The sequence below is a fragment of the Neovison vison genome, chromosome 12 (assembly GCF_020171115.1).
Source record: "Neovison vison isolate M4711 chromosome 12, ASM_NN_V1, whole genome shotgun sequence".
NCBI classification, from domain to species: Eukaryota; Metazoa; Chordata; class Mammalia; order Carnivora; family Mustelidae; genus Neogale; species Neogale vison.
The window spans coordinates 116,987,634-117,012,921 of NC_058102.1; the positions used below are offsets into that span (position 1 = coordinate 116,987,634).

At 37.4% G+C, this 25,288-nt stretch overlaps 1 protein-coding gene across 1 annotated transcript in view; it reads right to left on the reverse strand.

Annotated features, from left to right (window-relative positions):
- The window catches only part of CCDC7 (coiled-coil domain containing 7), a 443,154-nt gene that overhangs the window by 296,305 nt on the left and 121,561 nt on the right, over positions 1–25,288 (reverse strand). The window contains exons 14-17 of the mRNA XM_044226418.1: positions 18,320–18,385; positions 9,434–9,652; positions 8,837–8,928; positions 8,226–8,280 (exon numbers count right to left, since the gene is read on the reverse strand). Of these exons, the coding sequence (XP_044082353.1) occupies positions 8,226–8,280; positions 8,837–8,928; positions 9,434–9,652; positions 18,320–18,385 (432 nt within the window). The remainder of the gene's footprint in view (positions 1–8,225; positions 8,281–8,836; positions 8,929–9,433; positions 9,653–18,319; positions 18,386–25,288) is intronic.

The window sequence follows — 25,288 nt, forward strand, 5'->3', positions numbered from 1 at the left end:
GTTTTTTAGATTCACATAACCTGGAATATAAATCGGTAAATAAAGCTAGAGAGGAGAATGGAGTTGGGAGAAATTGGAAGGGGAGGTGAATCATGAGAGGCTATGGACTCCGAAAAACAATCTGAGGGGTTTGAAGTGGCGGGGGGGCGGGGAGGTTGGGGTACCAGGTGGTGGGTATTATGGAGGGCACGGATTGCATGGAGCACTGGGTGTGGTGAAAAAATAATGAATACTGTTTTTCTGAAAATTAATTAATTAATTTATTTTAAAAAATCATGGCTACAATAAAAGCAGGCACATATTCAGAGATGTCAGCTTTCATACATGCAGACAGACAATTTTTTCTGCCTAAGTTCACTAATCAAACAAGCTTGTATTATAGCTGCTGAATGTTTACAGTATAAACTATAAATTTAACTTAAAAACAAAATGGAATGCTTCAAAGTCACAGGATACAAAATTGATGCACAAAAGTCTACTGCATTTCTATATACTAATCATGAAGTGTCAGAAAGAGAAATCAAGGAATCAATCCTGTTTACAATTGCATCAAAAACCATAAGATAGGGGTACCTGGGTGGCTCAGAGGGTTAAAGCCTCTGCCTTCAGCTTGGGTCATAATCCCAGGGATCCCTGGGATTGAGCCCCGCATCGGGCTCTCTGCTCAGTGGGGAGGCTGCTTCCCTTCCTCTCTCTCTACCTGCCTCTCTGCCTACTTGTGATCTCTGTCTTTTAAATAAATAAAATCTTAAAAAAAAAAAGATACCTAGGAATAAACCTAACCAGGCAGGTAAAAGATCTGTATTCTGAAAACTAAAAAAACTTATGAAAGAAATTGAGAAACACAAAAAGAAATGGGAAAAGATTCCATGCTTATGGACTGGAAGAACAAATATTGTTAAAATGTATATGCCATCCAAAGCAATCTATACATTCAACATAATCCCTATGAAAATACCACCAGAATTTTTCAGAGAGCTGGAACAAACAATCCTAAAATCTGTAAAATCTGAAAAGACCCCGAATAGCTAGAGGGATGTTGAAAAAAGAAAACCAAATCTGGTGGCATCACAATGCCACACTTCAAGCTCTAGTACAAAGCTGTGATCATCAAGACAACATGGTACTGGCACAGAAGGAGACACATAGATCAATGGACCAAAATAGAGAACCCAGAAATGGATCATCAACTCTACAGTCAGCTAATCTTTGACAAAGCAGGAAAGAATACCCAATGGAAAAAAGACAGTCTCTTTAAAAAAAGGTGTTGGGGAAATTGGACAGCCATATGCAGAAAACTGAAATGGGACCATTTCCTTATACCATACTAAAAAATAAATTCAAAATGGATGAAAGACCTAAATGAGAGAAAGGAAACCATCAAAATCCTAGGGAAGAACACAGCTAGCAACTTTTCTGACCTCAGCGACGGAAACTTCTTTCTGAACACCTCTCCAAAGGCATGGGGGAAAAAAGGAAAAATGAACTGTTAGGACTTCATCAGGATAAAAAGTCTCCTCACAGAGAAGGAAAAAAATGAACAAAACTAAAAGGTAACCTATGGAATGGGAGGAGATATTCACAAATGACATATCAGATAAAGGGCTACTATACAAACTCTATAAAGAACTTATCAAACTCACCACCCAAAAAACAAATAATCCAATCAAGAAATAGGTAGAAGACATAAGTGGACATTTCTCCAAAGAAGAAACACAAATGGCTAACAGACACATGAAAAAATACTCAGTATCACTCAGCATCAGGGAAATACAAATCAAAATCACAATGAAACCACTTCACACCAGTCAGAATGGCTAAAGGAAACAACTCAGGAAGCAATCAGATGTTGGTGAGGATGTGGAGAAAGGGGAATCCTCTTACACAGTTAGTAGGAATGCAAACTCGTGCAGCCACTCTGGGAAATAGTATGGAGGTTCCTCAAAAAGTCAAAACCAGAACTACCCTACAAACCAGCAATTGAACTACTAGATATTCATCCAAAGGATACAAACATAGTTATTCAAAGAGGCCCATGTACCCAAAAGTTTATAGCAGCAATGTCCACAATAATCAAACTATGGAAAGAGCCCAGATATCTACTGACAGATAAATGGGTAAAGAAGATATGGGGTGTGTGTGTGTACACATTATATATATGTGTGTGTACACACACACACACACACACACACACAATGGAATATTATTCAGCCATCAAAAAGAATGAAATCTTGCTATTTGTGATAATGTGGATGGCACTAGAGGGTATTAGGTGAAACAAAATAAGTCAAAGAAAGACAAATACCATATGATTTCACTCATATGTGGAATTTAAGAAATAAAAAAGAGGAACATAGAGGAAGAGAAGGAAAAATAATACAAGATAAAAACAGAAAAAAACAGAGGGAGGCAAACCATAAGAGACTCTTAATTATATGGAAAAACTGAGGGTTGCTGGAGGGGAGATGTGTGAGGGGTTAGGGTAGTTGAACATTAAGGAGGATATTTGATGTAATGAGTACTGGGTGCTATATGCAACTGATGAATCACTAAATTCTATCCTGAAACTAATAATACACCATATGTCAAGTAAATTGAACTTAAATTTAAAAAATAAATTGTTTCATACATGCCAAACACAGCAGCTTAAAAAAAAGAGGAATTAACCATATGTTTAATTGTTTAGCTCCTTTGCATCTGTGATATATTTGATACTTACCTGATTTATTAGCAAGAAAAATAGTAAAATGAGGACTAGCTTTGACTTCTGATATAATTTTCATGAGCAATTCAAGCATAATAGTTAAGAATAATTAAATAGATAAAAATGGAATAAAAGTTTAAAAGTGAACTTTTCAACAATAATTATATTTCATAACATAGCTACTTAAAAAGTTTTAAAAATATTTTTGGTAATATGAAACTTTAAAAAGCTACACTAAGTTGTATAATAGTCATTGATGAGCTAGATCATTTCCAAGTAAAATAAAATATTGAAACATTAATTGCCAAACACAAGTTGAATGGATTTTTAAAAGAGAAAGTGGTGCAAAAGGAATCTTAGAAAAGGAAATTTATGTATGACCAAGCTAGGTAATATTGGAATGGATTTATTTATATATATTTTTTAGGAAGCATTAATATCAAAAGTACATTGGTACAAAACTAGGATTCTATTTTGTCCCTGTTGAAAGGACAGTTTTCTTGGACTGATGATCTTCTCTTGATAAGAGATTATGAAAGGTTTTTCTTTATCTCTTCAACAATCTGCCTAAAAAACAATAATCCGTGTTGTATCAAAATAATTTCCTGTACTTCATATTGTCCTTATCAAGTATTGAATCACTTAAGAAAATCAAATCTCAATATTGAAAAGCTACGGTTTTTTTTTTAACAATCATGTAATCTTCTATATTTACCTTTGAAATATTTTATTGTTACATTTGTTAAATAACTAAATAAACTGTGATCCTATTTTGTCAAGTATTCAGACCTTTAAATGTTTAACAACATCCCCAAATCAAATGCTAAATGAAGTCTTTTGACCTCAAACTATCTTTAAAATTTCCCAGAGGGTCCAGAAAATCTCAAAAGGATGTCTTTCACCTTGTAAAAGAGAGGTTTAATATATTCATGCAGTATATTAAACCATGTGGAAAATACTGTCAAATAAGTGAAGATAAACCATCGTAAGTTATGTATGTATGGCTACATGTTACTAATATAAGTATTCCAGATATTGTCTGAAGTTCTTGAAAATTTTTAGTACCTTCACTGTTTGCTTATTACGTTAAAATGTTTTATGTCATAGAAATAACCAAATATCCTTGTCAATTCCACTGCAATGAATTCTCATCAGATTTTTATCTTGACCATTTTGTCATTTATCATTCACAGACAGTTATTGTTTTACTTTGATTCTTTTCTGAAAGTGTTTATAATCAGCTACAGGTGAGAATGCACCATGATGGTACCACTTGAGTGACTTTGAGACCATGCTACTGGACTAGTAAGAATTTCAGTAACTCATAAAGAAACTAATGGATTCATAAAACTGCTAACACAAGATCAAGTAGAACAAGAACTGAACTAATAAGAAAGGACTGAATAAACTGATGAGGATGATTAATTTTTTCAATGACCCTTTGAAACATAGCTGCTTCCTGATTTTTTTTCAGATTTAAGGAAATATTCTTCTCTATTGTCTTAAGCTATCTATAACTTGCAGCAGTTTGATAAAGTATACTTTGGGAACAAAGATTAAATTACTTTTTCTCTCTAATCTAAACCCTCTAAATTTTGGAAACTCTTTTTAGTGTTCTTATTTCCATAGTAACATAGTTATTTGCATAAGTAAAATAGGAATCTGTTCACTTTGAAACAGAACACAATTGGGAACATTGGTTATATTACCAAGAATTTGACTGGAGGGTCACATTTGAGAATGATGTATAAAATCAGATATGGCCAGGCTGCCTTAAGGAACTAGAACTAAGGTTGATTTTATGGAGCCAATAAAGCCTCCTTCAAAAATCTGCCCAGTATCTTTCTTATATGGTTTCTTACCATACAGATGAGCAAGGAAAGCCACTTCTGGCAGGCTCAGGAATCTCAGGATATCTTGGAGACCTCTAGAAAAGAGGAATTCATCCAAGTCCATAGATACTGTCTCGGAAGCCTGATTGAGAATCCTTGGCTTGGCTTCCTAGCCTCAAGAGGTTTCTAAAAGTCCAACCTGCAATTTCTTATGAAAAATTCCAGCAAAGCAAACACAAATGACCTATGTGGTCAGTTACTATTCTTGCTGCACTTGTATAAATGATCAAGTCAATTTTAATGAGATGATTTATATTACAAATGAATCTTTCTTACTTTATCTTTGCTAGAACTGGTAAGGATCACAGATAAATTATGTTTAAATGAAAAACATACCATTGTGGGTATTTAATTTTAGTCCTATTCATTGTTTTTAAGTCTTTATTATTCACCTATGAACTACACTAAATCCAGAACTCTAGTTTCCTCTACCTGGTTACAACTTTTCAAGTTAATGTTTCAATTTTTCTGCCTTTTGACTTAAAATCACTGAGAACAAGAACTGCCCTTTCCCTGAAGGTCTCCAAGCTGAAGCTGGAAGGCTTGACATAAACTTCAAGAAAATCACCATGACAGATTCATGATAGATCATGAATGAGTAGCCTTATTGCCTGCTGATGTGTGGGCCTCTTAGAAAGTTCACTGGAACACCCAATGCCATCTACACAGATATTCAAATCACACCAAGAAATCCACTGCAGGATTATATTGCTGTCCTCACTCTATCATCTAACCCAATATCTAGAAATCTTCTTGACTGGCCTCTCTCTAGATTCAGAAACTGAGTTTTTAACTATTAATCTTTGTTTTTGCTTTCATAGAAACTTTTGCCATTACATGCTTGACTTATAGCACCACCAAGCAAATAGCCTCTACCACCAAGTCCCAACAGATGATTCAGCTAGTCCATAATGAACAGAAAGTGACCAAATAAGAAATGGACTTAAGAACATCACTTCTTTCTTTGAACATGATAGGGGGTTGATAAAGATTCTTTGCTTGACCAAACTTTTGGGTTCTTGAAACTTCTCCTAAGTCCATTTGGGCACTTCCTTTTAAAATCCAGGTTTAGTAAGAACCCTGGTAAGTCAATTTAGCAACAGTGCCCCATTCTCCATAACTGATCTTCCTTCCCCAGGTGATAGCTGATCACATTTAAAAAAAAATATATATATATGTCAAATATATATATATATATATTTGACACAGAGAGTGAGAGAGAGTGCAGCAGAAGGAGTGGGAGAGGGAGAAGCAGGCTCCTACTGAGCAGGGAGCCTGACACAGGGCTAAATCCTAGGACCCTGGGATCACGACCTAAGCCAAAGGCATTCACTTAACTGAGCCACACAGGTACCCCTATAGATGATCACTCTTGCCTATTATTGGCAAAGATCCTATTAGGGCAGTTCAGCAAGAATCTTCCTTTCACCCCCAATGTTGCCTCTTAGTAATTTTTCATTGACCATCAACCTACTCTTTGGCTATAAATTTCTCCTTCCCATGGTGTACTAGGAATTGAACACAGTTTTATACTGAGGTCTCTTTTCTCCTACTGCAATGGATTTAAATAAAAACTGTTTTTACACTTGACTGCCAAGCTCTGACTTTTCTTTGATAACTGTCTGATTGCAACTTTGTGAAAGACCATGAACTAGAGGACCTAGCTAAGCCTTCTTTTTGGATTTCTGACTCACAGATACTGTGAAATAATACATGTTTGTTGTCTAAGCCCCTAAGTTTTGGAGTAATTTATTACATACCAAAAGATAACACACGGGTACCTGGGTGGCTCAATGGGTAAAAGCCCCTGCCTTCAGCTCAGGTCATGGTCCCAGTTCATTTTAGGACATGATGAATTCTAGCTGCTGTGGACCATTCTAGTAGGTAAATTCAGTTGTTTGAAAGATAATGGGTCTGGAAATCAGGTGATATCTTGGTTAGAGAAATAAGATTTATTTGGCACTGAAAGCCATAAAAGTACATAAGCATGCTCCAAGAGAGAGAAAACTCAGAGAAACACCAACAGTTAAAGAATGGACAGCACAAAACACAGTACCAGAAAAATATATAGGGAACAAAATAATTATTCTGTCTCTAAATCAAAATGCAGACTACATTAAAAAGAAATAAATGGTCAGGGGGAACCTGGGGGGCTCAGTGGGTTAAGCCTCTGCCTTTGGCTCAGGTCATGATCCCAGGATCCTGGGATCAAGCTCCACATCAAGCCCCTTGCTCAGCAAAGAACCTGCTTCTCCCTCTCCCTTTGCCTACTATTCCCCCTGTTTATGCTTGCTCTCTGTCAAATAAGTAAATAAACAAATAAAGAAAAGAGAAGAAAAAAAAAGAAAAAGGAAAAGAAAAGAAAAGAAAAAGAAATGGTTGCAGTGTCTGGGTGGCTCAGTCAGTTAAGCACCTGCCTTCTGCACAGGTCATGATCCCAGGGTCCTGGGACTGAGTCCCACATTAGGCTCCCTGCTCAGTGAGGAGTCTGCTTCTCCTTCTCTACTGCCCCTTCCCCTGCTTCTGCTCTCTCTCTCTCTCTCTCAAATAAATAAATAAATTCTTTAAAAAAAATCATCATCAAACATGATCAAATACTACTAAGAGGATAAGTGGGATAAGAGTATAAAGCATCCTTCAGAATAAGATCAAGTAGATTTGTTGTGACCTTGGCAAAAATAGTTTTAATATAGTGCTTGGGAAAAAAAGATTACAGTTAAATGAAGAATTACAATAAGAATATGGAGACAGTGAATTTGAACAACTTCTAGTCCATCAAAAACTTCAGTAATGATTTCTGTTTCAAAAGCACCTAGTATTTAATAAGGATTGTTAAACTGAATAAATAAGAAGAGAGGTGTGTGTTAATCCATTTATAAAACCACTAAAACCAAAAATCACTTGCCCAGGTTGAAGATGACAAAGTTACCTGGTAAAATGCTTTGGGTAATGAAGTTGCTCTTTCAAATTCATCTTACTCTTTATTTATTTTTTTAAAGACTATTTATTTATTTATATGGCAGAGAGAGAGAGAGAGATCACAAGTAGGCAGAGAGGCAGGCAGAAGGAAAGGGGGAAGCAAGCTCCCCACTGCACAGAGTGCCCGATAGGGGACTCGATCCCAGGATCCCAAGATCCCGACCCAAGACAAAGGCAGAGGCTTAACCCACTGAGCCATCCAGGTGCCTCCAAATTCATCTTACTTTTTAACTTAATGTTTTCTATTTAACTTGTCATATATAACAGCCTTATTTTGGATTTAGGGGGGAAATCCTGGGAAATAAAAAAAACACTAAGCCTATTAACAAAGTTAGGTTTCAAATGCAGCCACAGAGAAAAGCAAGGAAGATATCCTGACATGATTTTGAAGTCAGAGAGACCTCGGTCTGAAGTCTAATTCAACATTACTATGATGTTGCATAGTTAATATTTTAGGCTCCAGTTTCATCTTCAAAATCAGGGTGCTGATAGCTATCTTACTTATTTCTTACTGTGTAAATGATTAGTACCTACTACTTATTGTGTATATGACTAGCACATATACATAAAATCACCAGCATATTTTATAATGATAGAGGATATAAAGTGACCAGCACATTTTAAATTGTGTTGCCACACTTTATCTTTGCCTTAAGCCAGTTCACAGAAACCTGCATTTCTAAAAACTTTGCTTCTGTATTCAATCTAGCACAAAAAAAACAAAAACAAAAACACCCTAATAACCTTAATAATTTCCTTTTCACCAAGAACAATTTTTTCATTTTTTATCTTTTCAAGAAGAAGCTGACACAATTTGCAATTAAAATGATATATAATGGGTTAAATATGTGTTGGGGATTAAGGAGTGCGCTTGTGATGAGCACCGGGTGTTACATGTAAGAGCTGAATCACTAAATTGTATGCCTGATATTAACATTACACTGTATGTTAACTGGAATTTAAATAAAAACAAAAAATTATATTTAAAAAACATTAAGGAAAAAATTACTGGGTGATGATAGTCTCCTTAAAAAAAGTTAGAGTATTGGCTTTTAATTTTACTTTATTATTATTATATGCTAGTTTACTATGCTATCTCTACTACAAACTCTTATTCTGAAAACAAGAAGGAAGGACACTAAAGAATATAAAATACTATTAAAGAAATAAGAGACCTGATAAGACCTATCCTGCTAGAACAAGGACAAGCAAAATAATATTCTCAAACATTTTGCTTTACTTCTTGAACTCTCCCCATTACTTGTCAATAAAATTGCTTATGTATACACTGTTATTTTCTTCCAAGGCATAGATTAATAAATCTGAATGTTCAAGAAAGAGCTTCTGAATCCACTGTGTAACACAAACAAAAATACATTTTTTCAAGAATTTTTCCTCACAAATAGCTACCCTTGTAGTGAGCAAAGCATAACATACGTACTTAAACAAATCTCTATGTTGTACACGAGAAACTAATACAGTGTGTGTCAACTGCACTAAGTAAAAAAATAAATTTGAAAATGTTTTCCCATGGTTTTGCATTTATATTTAATTTTGTTAATTTATAGCAAAATATCTTTGGTCTAGGAACTCCTATTTTTTCTAGCTCTCAAATCTCAGGTGTTTATATCATCATTCAAAACCAATACATATCTAATTTATAAATTTGTATTGAAGAAAATGAATTGCTATAACTAAAGTTACCTTTAGCAAGACAAACAGTCTAAGCAAAGAAACAGGGCATAGAAATTTTTTTAAAATAATATATACAAATGAAGTAAACAACAATATAAAAGATAATCTTACAGTAAAGATCACTGTTTTTCTGTCTTCTACTCTATTTCCGTAATTTCCTTACCTGTAGATGTTCTTGGAGTTTAGAACTTGTCTTTTGTCCACCTGAATCTGTAACTACTGGTTTCTTTGTTCCTCTCTTCAATGGTATATCTTTTGAATCTTCAACTTTTATTTTACTAATACCCATTTCCATTTTTGTCTTGGTCTTCCCTTCACTTTTAAGTGATTCTTTCCCTTGATTTAGGAAATAGTCAAGTTGATGCTTAGCTCTTTCAGCTTCCTATTTTTAAAAAAGTAATGATTTATCAAGATTTAAGTGTGACTTTATTGGTCAATATTACAACTTTCAAGAACAAGAATATGTTCATGTCCACATTACTTCTCAGCTTTATTTTTACTAAATTGGAGGAAGCTAAATTAAACCACTGATATAATCCAAAATTTAATCCATAGATTAAAAACAGTGAAGAAATGCCTTCCACTTTGAGGGCTATTTTTATATTTCAGGAATATCCCCTATTATTTTTTTAAAGCTCTAATTATTATAGAGGCATAATAAAAGTGAATAAAAGATATATGTCAGAAAAGGGGATAGAATGCAACCAGGGTAATTAATATGTATAATATCAAATAATTTTTAAAATGTGGAAAATAATTTATTTCTCCAGAATATAAGGTCTTTAAATGCCACTTTTAATAATTTTTTATTTAGATCAACAAAAATAAAGTTCACAAATAATCTTACCACAAACAGAAAACTCACTGTTAACATTTGATATATATCCTTTCTCATTATTTCTAAATATAATCAATGCATATATGTATTTTTAAAATTTTTATCTATACTATCCTACTATACATACATGATATGCTTTTTAATAAATAAAGTCATAAATATGTTCCAATGACAATAAATGTACATCTAAATCTGAATAGATAATAGAAGTACATTTAATAGTATACTTTTATTTTGCATATTTCCTACTAGGGACATATTGGTAATTTTAAAATATTGGTATTAAAATTTTTTATATTATACATACCCATACAAAATCTCTGTACATTCTTTTCTTCTTTATGATAAACTTTAGTAACTGCAATGATTCACTGAAAAGCCTATGTTGTCCCAAAACTTTTGCTATATATTTTCTAGAGAAGTATTAATTCATGGTAATAAAATTATATAAAATTATATAAAAGAGTACTTAGTTCAGCATATAGCCACAAATATTAGATATTTCTGCTCCAAATATTTTTACTGAAATGGCAGGTTAAAAAAAAATTCAGAAATTGGAAAGGGAGGTGAACCATGAGAGACTATGGACTCTGAGCACTGGGTGTGGTGCGAAAATAATGAATACTGTTATGCTGAAAATAAATAAAAAATAAATTTAAAAAATAATAAAATTTTTTTAAATGGTTAAAAATTTTTTAAAAAAAGATAAGTGCATTCTTTTCTTAAAATTTAGTTTGCACTTTTTTTTATGTTATGTTAGTCACCATATAGCACATCATTAGTTTTTGATATAGTGTTCTATGATTCATTGTTTTCTTATAACAACCTGTGCTCCATGCAATCCATGCCCTCCTTAATACCCATCATCAGCTCACCCCAACCCCCTCCCTGCTTAAACCCTCAGTTTGTTTCCCAGAGTCCATAATCTCTCATGGTTCATCTCCTACTCTGATTTATCCCCCTTCATTTTTCCCTTCCTTCTCTTAATGCCCTCCATGCTATTCCTTATGTTTCACAAATAAGTGAAATCATATGATAATTTACTTTCTCGGTTTGACTTATTTCACATAGCATAATCTCCTCCAGTCCCATCCATGTTGATGCAAACTTGGGTATTCATTCTTTTTGATGGCTGAGTAATACTCCACTGTGTATATGGATCACATCTTCTTTACCCGTTTTTCTGTTGAAGGGAATCTTAGCTCTTTCCACAGTTTGGCTACTGTGGGTATTGCTGCTATGAACATTGGGATACACATGGCCTGTCTTAAGGTAAGTGTACTCTTAATCCCTTTCAACTATTTCACCCATCTTCCCACCCACCTCACCTCTGGTAACCAAATGTTTGCTCTCTAAAGGTAAGAGTTTGTTTCTTCGTTTATTTCTCTCTCTCTCTTTTTTTCTTTTTTTTAAAGTTGATTTGAGAGAGAGAGCACAAGTGGAGGGAAGAGGCAAAGAGAGAGGAAGAAGCAGGCTCCCCACTGAGTAGAGCCTGACATGGGTCTGAACACAGGGTCCTGGGATGAAGACCTGAGCTGAAGGCTCCTACGTAACTGACTGAACCATCCAGATGTTCCTGTTTGTTTTGTTTCTTAAATTCCACATGTGAGTGAAATCATACAGTAACTGTCTCTGATGGCCTTATTTTGCTTAGCATTAGACTTTCTATTTCCATCCACATTGTTGTAAATGGAAAGATTTTGTTCTTTTTTATGGCTGAATAATATATTATATATATATTTATATGTAACATATATTATGTAATATATGTAACGTACATATATACATAACATATATTATGTAATATATACATATATATGTAACACATATGAATATATAACATATATGTATATATATTATATAATATATATAGAGAAAGAGAGATATCTATCTGTAGATACCTCTCTCTCTATATATATAACATCTTCTTTATCAACGGACATTTGGGATGCTTCCATAGTTTGGCTATTGTAAATAATGCTACAATAAACATAGAGGTTCTCATATCCCTTTGAATTCCTGTTTTTGTATTCTTTGGTTAAAATACCCAGTAGTGTGATTCCTGGATTATACAGTAGTTCTATTTTTAATATTTTGAGGTTCAACAATACTGTCTTCCATAGTGACTGCACCAGTTTGCATTCCCATCAACAGTGAGGGCACCAGGGTTCCATTTTCTACACATCTTCACCAATATTTGATGTATCTTGAGGCTTTTATTTTAGCCATTCTGACAGGGATGAGGTGATATCTCATTGTGATTCTGATTTGCATCTCCCTGATGATGGGTGATCTTGAATATGTTCTAATGTGTCTGTTGGTGATCTAGATATCTTCTATAGAGAAATGACTGTTCATGTCTCCTGCCCATTTTTATTTTTTTTTATTTAATGTCAGTTAGCCAAGGTATAGTACATCATTAGTTTTTTATATAATGTTCAATGATTCATTAGTTGAATATAATACCCAGTACTCATGATATCATGAGCCCTCTTTAATTCCCATCAACTGGTTACCCCATCTCCTCCACCTACCTCCCCTCCAGCAACTCTCAGTTTCCGAGAGTCAAGAGTCTCATATGGTTTGTCTCCCTCAATGATTTCTTCCCATTCAGTTTTCCCTCTCTTCCCCTATGGTCCTTGGCACTATTCCTTATGTTCCACATATGAGTGAAACCATATGATAACTGTCTTTCTCTGATTGACTTATTTCACTTAGAATACCCTCCAGTTCCATCCACATCAATGCAAATGTTATATATTCATCCTTTCTGATGGCTGAGTAATATACCATTGTATATATGAACCACACTTCTTCATCCATTGCAGTACATCTCAGCTCCTTCCACAGCTTGGCTGTTGTGGACATTGTTGCTATAAACATTGGGGTGCAGGTACCCCTACAGATGACTATGTTTGTATCCGTTGGGTAAACATGTAGTAATGTAATTTCTGGCTCATAGGGTACCTCTATTTTTAATTTCTTGAGGAATCTCCATACTGTTTTCTAAAACAGCTGTACCACCTTACATTTTCACCAACAGTGTAAGAGGGCCCCCTTTCTCCACATCCTCATCAACATTTGGTGCTTCCTTTCTTTTAATTTTTTGCCATTCTAACTGGTGTGAGGTGGTATCTCATTATGGTTTTGATTTGTATTCCCTGATGGCCAGTGATGTTGAACATTTTTTCATGTGTCTGTTAGCCATCTGTATGTCTTCTTTGGAGAACTGTCTGTTCATGTCTTCTGCCCATTTCTTAACTGGATTACTTGTTTTTTGGGTGTTGAGTTGGAGTTCTTTATAGATCTTGGATATGAGCCCTTTAGCTGTAATGTCATTTGCATTCCCATTCCATGGGTCACCTCTTAGTTTTGTTGACTGTTCCTTTGCTGTGCAGAAGATTTTCATCTTGATGAAGTCCCAAAAGTTCATTTTTGCTTTTGTTTTTCTTGTCTTTAGAAACATGTCTTGCAAGAATTTTCTGTGGTTGATGTGGAAGAAGTTAATGCCTATGTTCTCCTCCAGGATTTTGATGAATTCCTGTCTCACATTGAGGTCTTTCATCCATTTTGAGTTTATCTTTGTATATGTTGTAAGAGAATGAAGTTTCATTCTTCTGCATGTGGCTGTCTAATTTTCCCAGCTTCATTTACTGAAGAAACTGTCTTTTTTTCCATTGGATATTCTTTCCTGCTCTGTTGAAGATTAGTTGACCATAGAGTTGAGAGTTCATTGTCTTGCTGCGTTGAAGATTTTTTTCTTTATCGCTATATTTTGTAAATTTAATTATAATATGTCAGGGATGCCTGGGTGGCTCAGTGGGTTAAGCCGCTGCCTTCGGCTCAGGTCATGATCCTAGGTCCTGGGATCGAGTTCCACATTGGGCTCCTTGCTTGGCAGGGAGCCTGCTTCTCTCTCTGCCTCTACCTGCTTGTGCACACACTCTCTTTATGACAAATAAATAAAATCTTTAAAAAAATATATGTCTTGGTATCAGCCTTTTGTTGATTTTGATGGGAGTTCTCTATGTCTCCTAGATCTGTGTGTCTGTTTTCTTCCCTAGATTATTGAAGTTTTCAGTGATTATTTCTTCAAATACATTTTCTGTTCCAGTTTCTCTCATCTTCTTCTGGGACTCCTGTAATACAACTGTTGTAACCTTTGATGGAGTTACTGAGTTCCCCAAGTCTATTCTCATGTTGCATAATTCTCTCTTTTGTTCAGCATTATAGCTTTCCATTATTTTGCCATCCAGGTCATTAATTTATCCCTCTGCATCTTCCAGTCTGCTATTCATTGCATCAAGGATCTTTCTAACCTTTTTTTTTTTTTTAAAGATTTTATTTGTTTATTTGACAGACAGAGATCACAAGTAGACAGAGAGGCAGGCAGAGAGAGAGAGAGGGAAGCAGGCTCCCTGCTGAGCAGAAAGCCCGATGCGGGACTTGATCCGAGGACCCTGAGATCATGACCTGAGCCGAAGGCAGCGGCTTAACCCACTGAGCCACCCAGGTGCCCCCTAACCTTCTTTTTTATACTTTTCATCTCTGATTAATACTTTAACTCTTTTATCTCTGTGGTAAGGGTCTCACTGATGTATTCCATTCTTTTCTCAAGCCTAGTGAATAGCCTAATGATCACTGCTTTATATTCTCCATCAGGCATGTTATTTATATCTGCTTCACTTAGATGTCTGGCCACAAATTTATCTTCTTTCATTTGGGATAAATTCCTCTGTCTTCTCATTTTTTCTAAGACTCTGCCTTCTTCTGTGTATTGGAAAAGCCATTTATGCTTCCCTCTCTTGTCCTAAAAGTAATGGCCTTATGAAGAAGAAGTCATGTACTGCCCAGGGCCTAGAGCTTCAGGGAGTGTCTACAGTGTGTTGCTTGTCTTCTGCTCTTATATTCTGGCTGCTCTATCCTTCAAGTCAGTCATTGCAGAGGATTTCTTTGCCTGCTGTTGGCAGTGTTTAGTGCTTGGCCTAAATGTGGGGAGTTTAAATTAGGTGTATTCTGATATGTCTGGGAAATGAGATCTATCACCACCTCCATGGGAACTGAGGCCCTGCAAAACTCTCTGATTGGTAGATGTGATGTAGGCAGGTGTTTGTGCTGGTCTTCTGGAGGATGCACCAACTGCCCAGGACTGAGGTAAGTGCTACTGAGAAGGGCAGTTTCACTGGAGTACAGGGGAATAGGGCTTAGTGTAAGCAAGCAAGGCCACCAGTGTCCACACTGCATTACTTCCTATGGGTGGCTCTGTGTTTATGCTGAGGGGTGGGGCACGGAACTGGTGACCAGCTTTGTTCCCAGAGAGGTGTCTCAGTGAGTACTTCCTCTCAGGAACATGCTCTGAGAAAAGCAAATAATGTCCCCACTGTATGCCCCAAGCACTCTTCAGATCACTGTTTCCATACTGTATGTTCCCAATTTTTTTTGCCTGCCTTCCCTCCAAGAACACTACACTGCCTTCAGGGCTCTATCCTAGCCAAGTTTGTTGACCTTTAAAAATGTAGGCTTGAAGCTGTGCTGGCTGCAAGAACTCATAAAATTCCGCCCTCCCCCCCTTTATTCCAAGCCAATTACTTTGGGGAGACATTCTCCTTGTACATTCCACTACATGCTCTTCTCTCTCCTGCCATTCTCGATGACCACAGCTGCGTTCCCTCTGCCACAGCCAAGATCCATTTCTCCCCTAAACCACATCTGTACTTCCTAACTTCTTTGATGTGGCCTTTTCCTGTAGTTGTCACTCTTCAGGTTGGTTTCTGTGATATTTAAAATGATTTGATAGTTACCTCGTTATAATCATGGAATGAGGTGAGTTTAGGGTCCTCATATTCTGCCATCATCTTCTTGTCTTCTCTCCTGCTACTTTAAATTTTTTTTTCTTTATCAGTAAGTTTTTCATTATGATTACCATGTATTTTGGTGTGGACCTCCTAGGTTGATTTTTGTTGGGGGAATCTCTGCTTTCTGGATCTGGATATCTGTTTCTTTTCCCAGATTAAGAATGTTTTCAGCTATTATTTCTTCAAATAAATTTTTTGCCCCCTTTTGTCTGTCCTTCTGGGATATCTATACTGTGAATATTATTATGCTTGATGAAGACACAGATTTCCTTAAGTCTTTCTCATTTTGCATATATTTTTTTCTCTCACTGACTTTGCTTGAATACTTTCTATTAGCCTGTCTTCCAGGTTATTAATTTATTTTTCTGCTTCCCCTAGCCTGCTCTTTATTCCATCATGTATATTTTTAATTTCAATTATCATGTTGTTGGTCTCTGCTTGATTCTTTTTAATCTTTTCATTAAGGGTCTCGCTGATATCTTCCACTCTTTTCTCAAGTCCAGCAAGTATTATAATTATTACTTTAAATTCTCTATCAGGTATAACACATATCTGTTTTGCTTAGGTCTCTTGATATGATTTTGTCCTATTCTTTAATTTGGAACATGTTCTCTGTCTCTTCATTTTGCCTAAGTCTCTCTGTTTCTGTGTTTTAGGAAAGTTAGCTACATCTCCTGTTCTTAAAAATGACCTTATAAAGAAAAGGTACTGTAGTGCCTCAGTGCAACATCCCCTGTCCCAAGGAACTGATGCTCATGGGGTGTCTTGTATGTGTGTTGAATATGCCCTGATGTGTCCTAGTCACTTTTTTCTTCAGTCATCTGCAGAGACTCTCTGCCTATTGTTGACAGTATTTGCTCCTTAGTGGAGCACATTTTATAAGGTGCACACTAGTCTAATCGTGAAATGAGACCTGTGGCAGTGGACCAGTTCTGTGTGGGTAAGGCACACAATTTTAACAGGGTTGTAGCTTGGGCTTCCATAGGGCTTGCCACCACTGCCAGGACAAGGAGCACCAAAATGAGTACACCAAGAGAAAAGGTATTAGTGAAGTTTGCATGGGTCTTCTGGGGAAAGGGATCCACAACACTGGGACTGAGGCAAATGGGAAGTTTTGGTCTACTGAAGGGTGAGAGTGTGGGGCTTAGTGTAAGCAAGTTAAGTATTGAATGTCAGCATCATGCTGGTTCCTACAGGTAGCCTTATGTTTATGCTAGAAGGTGGGGAAGGGAGATGGCACCTACTATTTCCTTTGCTCCTGGAGGGATTTCCCTTTGATTCCCACCACTCTGAGAAGGGCTCTGAGATGAGTAAATAATTCTCCCTCCCATATACTCCATGCATTTTTCAAACTGCTGCTACTATGCTATACCTCTACAAACTATTTATTGTGTTGTCATTAAAGACAGAGCCCAGCTTCCTAATACCGTCTGGGCTCTCTCAGAACCAGCCTGCTAGTTTTTAAAATTCCAGGCTTGAAGTCATGTTACTTTTAAGAACTCAAATTTTGGACACTCTTGCTTTCAAACTCAAATATTACAGAGATTCATCTTCTCCATGCAAGTTCCCCAAAGTAGCAGTCTCTCTTCCCTCTTGTTACCCACAGTGTCCCTTCCTCCAGGGAACAGTCCCACATACATGTTTAGTTCCCCACCATGTACTCACCCTGCCCTACCCTCTTCAGTGTGGCCTCTTCTCTGTGTTTAATTGTGGAGTTTGTTCTGTCAGCCTTTAGGTTGTTTGCTGGATTATTTACACTGATATGAGTGTCATCTGTCTATATCTGTAGGATGAGGTGTGCTTAGAGTCCTCCTATTCTGCCATTTTCCCAGCCTCCTTACATTGCTTTTTTTAATGAATTTTGTCCTCAGCCACATTTCAGAATTATATCATTAACAAATTTGTGTATTATCTTGCATTTTTTCAAAGGAAAATAAAAATAAAAATAATTATACTTTTGTCTATCCATTTATGAAAATGTTTGTAGTTTTTTTCATTTCTTTACTCATTTAACAAGAATTTCATAAAGAATTATAAAAACCAACATCCTAGTTTAACTGAGTTGAGCTGCAATGCGGGCATTATTGTCCACATAACAGTGTCTCAGTTTGAAATAGATTTATTTTATTTGATTAAGGAAGTTTATTTTTCTTTCTAGTTTATTGTTTTGAATAAGAATGAAAATTAAATTTTATTAATATATTGCTAGTACATAAAATGAATGCACTTTAAATCTGGAATATTAGTATAATACATAGACCTATTAGTTTTCAAGGTCAAAATTATTCATTTAACAGTTGTTTACAGATATTTCCTTCACTTGTTGACAATTTTAAAAGAACATAATGCAATTTACCTGGAAAGCCTGTTTCAATTGTTCCTGAAGGACTTTGTTCTCAATTTCCAGAGCATGTGCTACTTTCTATGGTATAATATAAGAGGGAAATTGCATTCATTTTAGTATTTGCTTCTATAAATTTATTGTTACAATTATTATCTTTCTAAAATCCACATAAAGCTAAGATGATGACTGGAGCATACATATTTACTTCCACATTTCTCAGAAATAATGGTGGATAATTTCTGCAGCTGTCATTTCTTATTGATTTTCTACAGGAAAACTGACTTCAATATGATAAATTATTATCACAATAAATTAAATATTTCATTTTCCCCTTTTTTATAGACCTGAAATATTTACATACAAACATTTCAAATTTTATCAAAAGAAGAAACTCTACTCTTAACAGAAAATAAACATAGTTCTGACTTTGTGAGAATGAGGATTCTGTTACACAAGAAATGTCTCAGCAATTCTCCATCAGATGAGAGACAGTTGAGTAATCATATCAAATTCCCCAGCTCTGTTTCTGGTACAGGAGGGTAAGTTCCTACTGGACATACCCAGACACACATAAAAACTACAAATATCAACACTAAATAGCAAAAAAGAATAGGTAGATTCTTGAGAGAAAGTGATGCTTGGAAGAAGAGTCCTAGGTAAGATTCTCATTTCCTGGCTTTTAGTCTGAGGGCAATCCTACCTGAGCCAGACAGGGCATCTAATAGCTGATTAAAACAACAACAACAACAACAGCAACAACAACAAAAAGAGTTTTTACGAACCAGAAGAAAGAAATCAGGGCAATGGCATCACTGAAAAACTTAGGGGAAGTCACACAAAGAAGAGAGAATGACAGAAGGAGACCCAAATTCTGTATAAATCCTTACCAAATTTCCCCCAAGCCCTGAACCACATATACCTATGGAAGACTCTAAGAAGCCTACCAAAACCTAAAAGAACTGAAATGCAATTTAAGTGGTTGCCTAAACACAGAAATTTCATTTTGCATCCAATAATGTTAAGTATATTAATAGAAAACAAACAAAAATCAGACTAACCATATAGTAGAATATAGTAGAATATAACAGAATATAGAAGAATATAGTAGAATCCAGAGTTTGAATGACATGATATTCCCAATATTCAGAACACAATTTACAATTACTTGACATTTAAAGAAATAGCAAAATGAGACTTACTCATAAGATAAAAACAATCTACAGTGATCCCAAGATAGATTCAATTTTAAAGTTAGTGCATAAGAATTTTAAAGCAACTATTATAATAATACCCTAAGTAAGGGAAAATAATGATGGAAATAATAAAAATTCCAGCAGATTAGTATGACCTATAAAAATAGCCAATGTAGGGTGCCCGGGTGTCTCAGTTGGTTAAGCGACTGCTTTCAGCTCAGGTCATGATCCTAGAGTCCCAGGATCGAGTCCCACATCAGGCTCCCTGCTCAGCAGGGAGTCTGCCCTCCCTCTCACCCTCTCCCCTCTCATTCTCAATCGATCTCTCTCTCTCTCTAAGTAAATAAAATCTTTTAAAAATAGCCAATGTATATTATAGTAGAGAAAAATACAGTATCTGAATTTTAAAAATTTAAAGGATGACCATAGGAGTAAATTGGATAGGAGAGTGGAAAGAGTCAGACCATTTGAAGATATATCAGTAAAAAATACTTATCTAAAGACATGAGAACAAATATCTTAAAAATGAAGAGAGACTGAGGAGCAATTGTGATACTATGAAATATCTAACATGTAATTGCATTCTCACAGGAAAAGGGAGAAAGAAAGTAATAGAAAAAGTGGTTGAAAAAGTAGCTGAAAATTTCTCAAATTTGGTGAAATTTACATACTTGAGATGCTCAGCAGACCCAAGTGGATGTATGTAAAAAAAAATCATGCCTACACACCTCAGAGTGAAATGTTGAGAACCAAGTAAAAGGAGAAAGTCTCTCTCTTTTTTTAAAAGAATTTGTTTATTTATTTAAGAGAGACACAGTGAAAGAGAGAACACAAGCAGGGGGAGTGGGAGAGGGAGAAGCATGCTTCTTGCTGAGCAGGGAGCCCGATGAGGGGCTCAATCCCAGGACCTGGTCTCATGACCTGAGCTGAATGCAGATGCTTAATGAATGAGTCACTCGTTGCTCCTAAAAAGAGAAAGCCTTAAAAGTAGACAAAGAGAATGCCAAATTACACAGAGAGAAATACTGATTTGAATGATTGCTTCTTGTCAGAAAAATATGAACTTTAAATGAAAATGGAAAATACTTATCTAAAGACATGAGAACAAATATCTTCAAAGTGTAGAGTAAATGTGTCTCTTCTGAAAGTGCTATCTCAAGAAACAAAAGAAAGCTCTAAATCTATATTTTTGTTCTTACTGAAATTTGAGAGGACACAGCATCAACGAAAACAAAAAAAAGTTAACAATGAGGACGAAAACAAGCCTTCTAGCTACTGTTCAAGGGATCTCTATATAGGACTATAATGTACCAAGGAAATTCATTCATAAATGGGCACAGAAATATAATAAGCCATCTACTGAGACTAAGTAACTTCAGAAAGGAAAAAGAAGTTGAACAAACCACAAAGGTATTCCCACTAAGGCAGACCTAAAGGGACAGACAGAAAATAACTGTAAGAGAACAAAACTCAGAAGGCTCTGATGGATGCAATTATAGCCATAAATTAAGATCCCCTGAGATTATTTTTTAAATAAGGCTTTGAACTTAAAATGTCAAGAGGGAAGACACTATTAGACTTCATGGGAAAATGACAGAGTAGGAGGATCCTAACCCCACCTCATCACACAGAAACAGTGCAAATAACCCAGAAAAACACCTAAATACATCATCTTAGCTTTATGTGGAACAAAGTTCACAACTAAATGTAGAGAAAAGCCTGCATTGGAGTGGAAAGGAAGGGTGGAGACACTGTAGGGACCTAAATGGATAGTGCACCATCCATGGGAGGGAGGGGTCTGTGGGCACAGAAAGGGGTGAGAAACAGACTATCACAATGGAGATCCTGACAGGGAAAATGAATCCCCATAGCATTTGGCTCTTAAAATCAAAGGGACCAGATTTCATGAGTTCTTACAACCAGCAGGTCTTAAACCCTAGAATTTTCAAAATAGCTCCACTCTAAAAGAACCTAGAGGATATTAGGAAGCCGAGTCCCCAGGCTTAAAGAGAAAGCACAATTGCAAGGAAGATACAGCTTAGCAGCAGCAGTTTCAAAAATATCTGGGACATACAGGAGGGAAAGTTAGTTAGTAATCCCAGAGTTCACTGAGGAACTTCTACAGTAAAAAAGGGAGCTAGCAGGTGCCATTTTCTTCCCCATCCCACAGAATAATCACATGCTACATGCAGGAACCAGCCAGGCACTAGTATTCACTACCTAACATGACTACACCATGCCACTCCTCCCTCCAGCTGAGACTGCCTCACTCCCAAAACTGCGGGTCCCCTCCCCAGAAAACCAGCGGAAATAATGCCAACACTTCATCTCCTGATTCTTGCAGAGGACAAGTACATATCTGCACCCTCTGAGCAGCTGTGCCTGGCTCATACACACCCCTTCGGGAAGAAGACAGATGCAGCCTTGTTAAAAGAGGATGCCCCACCCACCACTTTCAAGGGCAAGAGACATAAATGACTTCCCTAACACAGAGAAACAGACACAGATAGTTGGCAAAATAAGGAAACAGAGGAATATGTCCCAAATTAAAGAACAAGACAAATCACAGCAAGAGACCTAAATGAAACAGATGTAAGTGTTATGCCTTTAAATTTAAAGAATTTAAAGTAATGATTATGATGATATTCAGTGGACTTGAGAAAAGGTAGAAGACATAAGTGAGACCCTTAACAAAGAGATTAAAAAGAAAACAATCAGGGATCAAGAATATTACAGTTGAGGGGTGCCTGGTTGGCTTGGTGGGTTAAGCCTCTGCCCTCAGCTCAGGTCATGATCTCAGGATCCTGGGATCAAGCCCTGCATTCGGCTCTCTCCTCAGCAAGGAGATTGCTTTGCCCTTTCTCTTTTGCCTGCCTCTCTGCCTACTTATGATCTCTGTCAAATAAATAAATAAAATATTTTTAAAAAAGAATATGACAGCTGAAATTAAAAATACACATGAAGGAATAAATAGCAGGCTAGAGGAAGCAGAGGAATAGATTAATAACCTGGAAAACAGACTAATGGAAAGTATGCAAGCAAAGTCAGTGAGAGAAAAAAATACATAAAAAATGAGAAGAGACTTAGGGAACTCAGTGACTTCATCAAGCATAATAATATTCACAGCATAGAGACCCCAGAAGGAGGACAGACAAAAGGGGGCAGAAAGTTTATTTGAAGAAATAATAGCTGCAAACATCCCTAACCTGGGAAAGGAAACAGATATCCAGATTCAGAAAGCAGAGATTCCCCCAAAAAAATCAACCCAAGGAGGTCCACACCAAGACTTATGCTAATTGAAATGTAGTGATAAAGAGAAACTTTTTTAAGCAGCAAGAGAAAAAACAGTTACATACAAGGGAAACCCTATAAGGCTATCAGCTGGTTTTTCAGCAGAAACTTTGCAGGCTAGAAAGGAGTGACATGATAAATTCAAAGTGCTGAAAGGGAGAAATCTGCAGCCAAAAATACTCTATTCAGCAAGGCTATAATTCAGAATAGAAGGAGAGATAAAGGGTTCTTCTAAAGGGCTCATGACTACTAAACCATCCCCACAAGAAATATTAAAGGGGACTCTAAGAGTGGAAAGGAAAGACCGTAAGTGAGAATATGAAAAGTATAAAACAAATAGAAGTAAAAATAAGTCTATTTGTAAATACCAGTGAAGAGATTCACAAAATAAAAGGATTTATAGGGGCGCCTGGGTGGCTCAGTGGGTTAAGCCTCTGCCTTCAGTTCAGGTCATGATCTCACGGTCCTGGGATCGAGTCCTGCATCAGGCTCTCTGCTCAGCAGGGAGCCTGCTTCCTCCTCTCTCTCTCTCTCTGCCTGCCCCTCTACCTACTTGTGATCTCTCTGTCAAATAAATAAATCTTAAAAAAAAAAAAAAGGATTTATGGGGACAAGATGGCGGGGTAGTAGGAAGAGGCGTCTTTTCAGCTGGTACCCCAAAGTGAGCTGATTACCTACCAAAGAACTCTGATCACCCATGAAATCAGCCTGAGATCAGAATTATACACGTCTGGATCTCTACAGGGGCAGAAGACGCCAGTGAGCAGGTAAAGCGGAATGGGAACGGTGGACTGATATCAGAAGATAAACAAAAGGGGGAGGGAGCCACCAGAGGCGACTGGTGGGAAAGTAATACCCCGATACGAGCAAGAGTGCCCTGCGTCTGGGGACCAGCATTAACTTGGAGACTGGTTGAAAGCACTCCAAAAGAGTAAAGGATTGCGGGGGAAATTATGGGAATCGGGGCGGCTAGGTACAGGGGCTTAAGTCCCCGGTCCCAGACGGCCTCCCGGGCGCGGAGGCAGAGAGAGTGCGGCGGAGAAACCAGCTCCTGGTCCCTAAGCCGCCAGCGCGCCCCAGAGCGCATGGGTTCCGGCTCCTGTGAGGGGATGGGAGCTGCGCCGGTCTGCAGAACGCGCGCTAGCCCTACCACAAAGCTTGAGATGCGCGCACACGTCCATCGAGCTCTCCTGGGTTACTAAGGCCCGGGGGGCGCTCCTTGACCCGAGCCATTGTTTCAAAGTCTAAGCCGCGTGCGCGCAAAACTCTTCCCCGGACAGAGGCGCGCAAAGCCCAGCCTGCGGCTTACGGACCAGCGCCCCGTTCTCAGTGCCCCAGACGCGCGCCCGACCCACAGCCACCTCTGAAAAGAGGTGCGCGCAAGCCGGGCACTCCCAGCCCGGGCCGGCGGCAAAATCTCAGTGTGCGATCGCTCCTTGGAACCACTCTGGTGGTCGGGGGCTCCCAGACAGCCACCACTGCCTTGGCTTTGGGGACGAGCAAAATATCCTGCGCCCCCAGGTCTGCAACTTGGAACCTGTGCTGCCAGCGGCCAAGGGGAAATTTATTCAGCTTCTGCACCCAGACTGAGGCTTCTCTCTGAGACAGAGATCAGGAAGTGTTCCAGGGTGCACCTTGACTGCACCAGAGTTGATACATCCAGCTACATCTGTTCAGTCTTCTCCCACCAAAATGACTAGGAGGAGGAATGCCCAACAGAAGAAAAATACAGAGGATGGACCTTCTGCAATAGAGCTAACGGCTATCAACATAGACAATATGTCGGAAAGAGAATTCAGGCTAACAATTATCCAGGCAATAGCTAGGTTGGAGAAAGCCATGGATGACCAAACAGAATTGATTAGGGCCGAACTGAAAGTGACCAGACAGGATGTTCACAATGTTAGGGCGGAGCTTAAAGCTACCAGGGAGGAGGTCCACAATGCTCTCAATGAGTTCCAATCTAATCTAAACTCTCTCAAAGCTAGGGTAACTGAGACAGAAGATAGAATTAGTGATCTGGAAGACAAACAGATAGAGAGAAAGGATCAGGAGGAAGCCTGGAACAAACAGCTTAGATCCCACGAAAGCAGAATCAGGGAAATAAATGATGCCATGAAGCGTTCCAATGTCAGAATTATTGGAATTCCTGAAGGGGAGGAGAAAGAAAGAAGTCTAGAAGATATCGTGGAACAAGTCCTTCATGAAAATTTTCCGAATCACGCGAATGAAACCACTGTTCATGTACTAGAGGCTGAACGGTCTCCACCCAAGATTATACACTCCAAAAAAACATCACGACACCTGATAGTCAAATTGAGAAATTATAATTGCAAGTATAATCTCTTGAAAGCCGCCAGGGCAAAGAGGCTCCTTACTTACAGAGGGAAGCCCATCAGAATAACGTCAGACCTGTCCACAGAGACCTGGCAAGCCAGAAGAGGCTGGCAAGATATATTCAGGGCACTAAATGAGAAGAACATGCAGCCAAGAATAC